The 3,903-nt window shown below is 39.6% G+C and overlaps 1 protein-coding gene across 1 annotated transcript in view; it reads left to right on the forward strand.

Moving 5' to 3' along the window:
- Positions 1 to 3,265, forward strand: part of LOC121925828 (transmembrane protein 131-like) — a 122,460-nt gene extending 119,195 nt beyond the window's left edge. The window contains exon 20 of the mRNA XM_042458403.1: positions 3,200 to 3,265. Coding sequence (XP_042314337.1) covers positions 3,200 to 3,265 — 66 coding nt within the window. The remainder of the gene's footprint in view (positions 1 to 3,199) is intronic.
- Positions 3,266 to 3,903: the final 638 nt, after the last annotated feature.

A 3,903-nucleotide genomic window follows, 5' to 3' on the forward strand; every position in this document is an offset into this window, starting at 1 on the left:
TCAGTATGTTGTAATTCTTTATACACAGATCGTTTTTGAGGCCCTAACCACATTTACTTGTAATATGCAAATTTCTCCCGAAGCTGACCAATGAGAAGAAGCAGTCAGCCCTCCTCCCCTTGGGTGGTGTTTTCAATGGCTTGGAAGGAAGAGCTTTTGCCTGCTTGTAAATAGGAAGGGCTTTGGGGTAGCAAAAGGCTGCAGAAATAGTTTGACCCCCCTTAAACATCCATGGCTCAGTGCATAGGATTCTGGGAATTGTAGTTTCCTGGTGGCACCAGAGCTTTTTGACAAAAGGAGGCTAAGGTCCACAGAGCTACAGTTCCCAGGATCCATAGCCTTGAGGAGATGGAGAAGGAGAAGGAGGAAGGGCAGAATGGGCAGAGGAGGAGGAGGATTGGAGGAAAGCTGAGCAGTGGCCATTAGGTCGGCCTTGGTTTTGGGGTTTTTTAAATTATTTTAAAATATAAAACTTATATTTATTAATTTATATTGCGTTGTTTATTCATTAATTTTTATTATTGCTTGTTTTATATTTATTAATTTTATGATTGCGTGTTTATTAATTAATTTTTATATTGCTTGTTTTTATTTTATTTCATTAATTTGTTATGGCTTGTTTTTTATTATTTCATTAATTTTTATGGCTTGTCTTTATTTGTATTTCAGTTAATTTTATTATTGCTTGTCTTTATTTTATTTCACATTAATTTTTATTATTGCTTGTTTTTTTTATTTTATTTACATTAATTTTTATAGTTGCTGTTTTTTTATTATACATAATTTTATTATAATATATACACCCCTGCCTTGTTTTGTTTATATATTTTTTATTATTAAATATATGCAAGTGCGAGTTCTGTGTTTTATGGCGATTTGAATGCTAAAGTCTGCTTTCTTGCCATATAGAGGTGAGGATGATGGATGGGGTGATATTGATATCAACAAGCCTCTGAGGCATGGCCAATGTAACTTGCTGTGATTTTTACAAACTCATGCGCAGTGAAGAAAACCACAGTCCCTTGCCAAGTACACACTTCTGAGATGTACATTGAACTCGAGGCAAGTCCATTTCTGCCATCTGTCTAGGAATAATGCCAAAATGTCTTCCATTTTGATCATGCCGAAAAAAAAACATGCATTTATATTAAGATTTTTTTAAAAAACCTCAATTTTTTCACATGTCCTCCATTTTTTTAAAAAAAAAACATGTCCTACATTTGAAAATGTTGCCCTACATTTGTCCTACATTTGTCTCGGTTTGGAGGTCCTGACTTATGGCAACCCTATCTCTAGGAATATCCAGGTCCTCCAGTGAGACTCTATGGTCAACTTTAAAAGTTGCACTGAAAGACATAGAGATTCCTAGAGAGAATACTTCACTAGGCCCTTGTAGCTCCTCCAGCCCAGTTCTATGGTCAGTGTCTGTCAGACATTGAGCAGAGAGTTGCCCTGGAGGACCTAGAGATTCCTAGAGAGGTGTCCTCTCAGGTTAAAAACATGATGGTGTTTTTTTTTTTGGTTTTGTTTTTTTTTTTTTTTTTTGTTATTTGAAATTTTTCCATTTTCACTGGGGTCTTGTGCCCCTAACCCTAGTGAATATGGAGGGACAAGTATACTTCCAAACCATGGATGCCTGAATCCGTGGATAAAAAAGCCCATGCCTATGGAGAGCTGATTGTGCAGTTATTTCAGATGCCATCACCTTATCCATTTCTCAGGGATAATTCCTAGTTGGGAATGCAAAGTGTGGTCCCTTGTGGCCCCCAGTGGAATGCGTTGGTGGACAGGATGGATGGCCTTTTTCTGTCTCCATTTCAGAGTCCTCAAGCTGGAAGGAACATTCACCAAGGACACTGTTACTCAAACGTTGGCCTGGGATTTGGAGAAGTTTCTGCCTTTCTTGGTAAGAAAATAGAGCCTTGCTGACCCACAAGGAGGTCATCTTTTCCCCTCCTGTGCCTTCTACACAGTGCCCAAGAATGTCCTGAGAAGGGACCATGGTCTTTGGTCAGGGAACGAAGGGCACTGACCCTCGAGAGTGACCAAACGGCGTCCTTTTCCAGCCTATGTTGAGGTAGAAAACAAGAAAGAAAACAAGCTTGCTTCATCCTTCTGATACATAATCAGGGTTATCCTATCACCCCTTAACCATTTCTTCTCCAGACAAACATCCCCAGCAATTCCCTAAGTCTCTCCTCATAGGGCATTATGGTGTCCAGACCTTTGGACATAGGTCCAGCTTCTCAACATCCTTTTTGAATTGTGGGGCCCAGAACTGGACACAGGATTATTCCAGGTGGGGCCTGACCAAAGTAGAATAAAGTGGCCCTATGACTTCCCTCAATCTAGAGATTGTACTTCTATCGATGCAGCCCAGAATCGCATTGGCCTCTTTATCTGCCGCATCGCACCATTGACTCATGTCCAGATTGTGGTCTACTAGGATTCCTAGATCCTAGTAGACCAGGTGTCCCCCATTCTATATCTATGCATTTCATTTTTTTCTGCCTTACATTTCTCCGTGTTGAAATTCATTTTGTTAGCTTTGGCCCAGCTTTCTAATTTATTCAGGTCATTTTGAATTTTGATCCTGTCTCTAGAGTATTAGCCATTCCTCCTAATTTGGTCTTGTCTGCAAATTTGATAAGCATGCCCTCTATTTTTTCATCCAAGCCATGGATAAAGATGTTGAATAGCCCTAGGCCCAGGACAGACTCCCCACTGGACACCCCACTGGTCACTTCTCTCCAGGACGAAGAAGAGGAGGAGCCATGGCTGAGCCCCCTTTGAGTTTGGCAGGTCCTCTGCTCCAGTATCCTCAGATTGAGCACCCTTTTCCTTTGCTGAGAAAACTGAGGCAAAGAAGGTGTTGAGTAATTCTGCTTTTTCTCTGTCCCCTATTAGCATTTTGCCATCTTCTCCATGCATGGCAAATCCATTGTCCAGATCATATTTTACCAGCTTCTTTGCAATAATGTCATGGGGAACCTTGTCCATGGCCTTGCTCAAATTGAGATATTGCTATGTCTACCACATTCCCTTCATTTGGTAATCTTATATATAAAAAAGGAGATCAGGTTAGTCTGGCATGACGTGTTTCTCAGAAACCCAGGTTGATTTTTTGTGATGATGGCATTGCTTTCCAAATGGATTGGGACTCTTGGGTGACTTTCACTTCTCTCCCATTTATTTATAGGAAGGTCGGGCCTTGGAGAGCGGGGACAGTGAAGAGTGCCACCCTTCAACCTCTTGCAAAAGGTAATTTGTTCCACAGTAGTAGTAGTAGTTGTAATAATAATAATAATAATAATAATAATACCCCATTGTACTTAACGGGACTTGAACATCCAAGGTTTTTGGTATCCATGGCGAGTCCTGGAACCAAACTCCAGAGGATACCAAGGGTCCACTGTAGTAATAATAATAATAATAATAATAATTAATATTATATCACTGCATTGTATATAATGGGACTTGAGCATCTATGGATTTTGGTATTTACAGAGAGTCCTGGAATCAAACCCCAGAGGATACCAAGGGTTCACAGTAGTAGTAGTAGTAGTAGTAGTAATAATAATAATAATAATAATACCCCATTGTATATAATGGGACTTTAGCATCTATGGATTTTGGTATCCACTGGAGATCCTGAAATCAAACCCTAGGATTTTGGTATCCACAGAGATCCTGGAACCAAACTCCAGAGGATACCAAGAATCCACTATAGTAGTAGTAGTAATAATGATAATAAAAATAATAATAACAACAACAACAACAACAATAATAATGCCAGACATTTCTGCATCACATTTGCCTAGGGATGCCGGATTATAACACGGAAGTGGCAGACATCTTGGCCCCAAATAATTTACGACTCGTGATAGATCTTTTTTTTTTTTT

This window comes from Sceloporus undulatus, chromosome 3 (assembly GCF_019175285.1).
Source record: "Sceloporus undulatus isolate JIND9_A2432 ecotype Alabama chromosome 3, SceUnd_v1.1, whole genome shotgun sequence".
In the NCBI taxonomy this organism is placed as follows: domain Eukaryota; kingdom Metazoa; phylum Chordata; class Lepidosauria; order Squamata; family Phrynosomatidae; genus Sceloporus; species Sceloporus undulatus.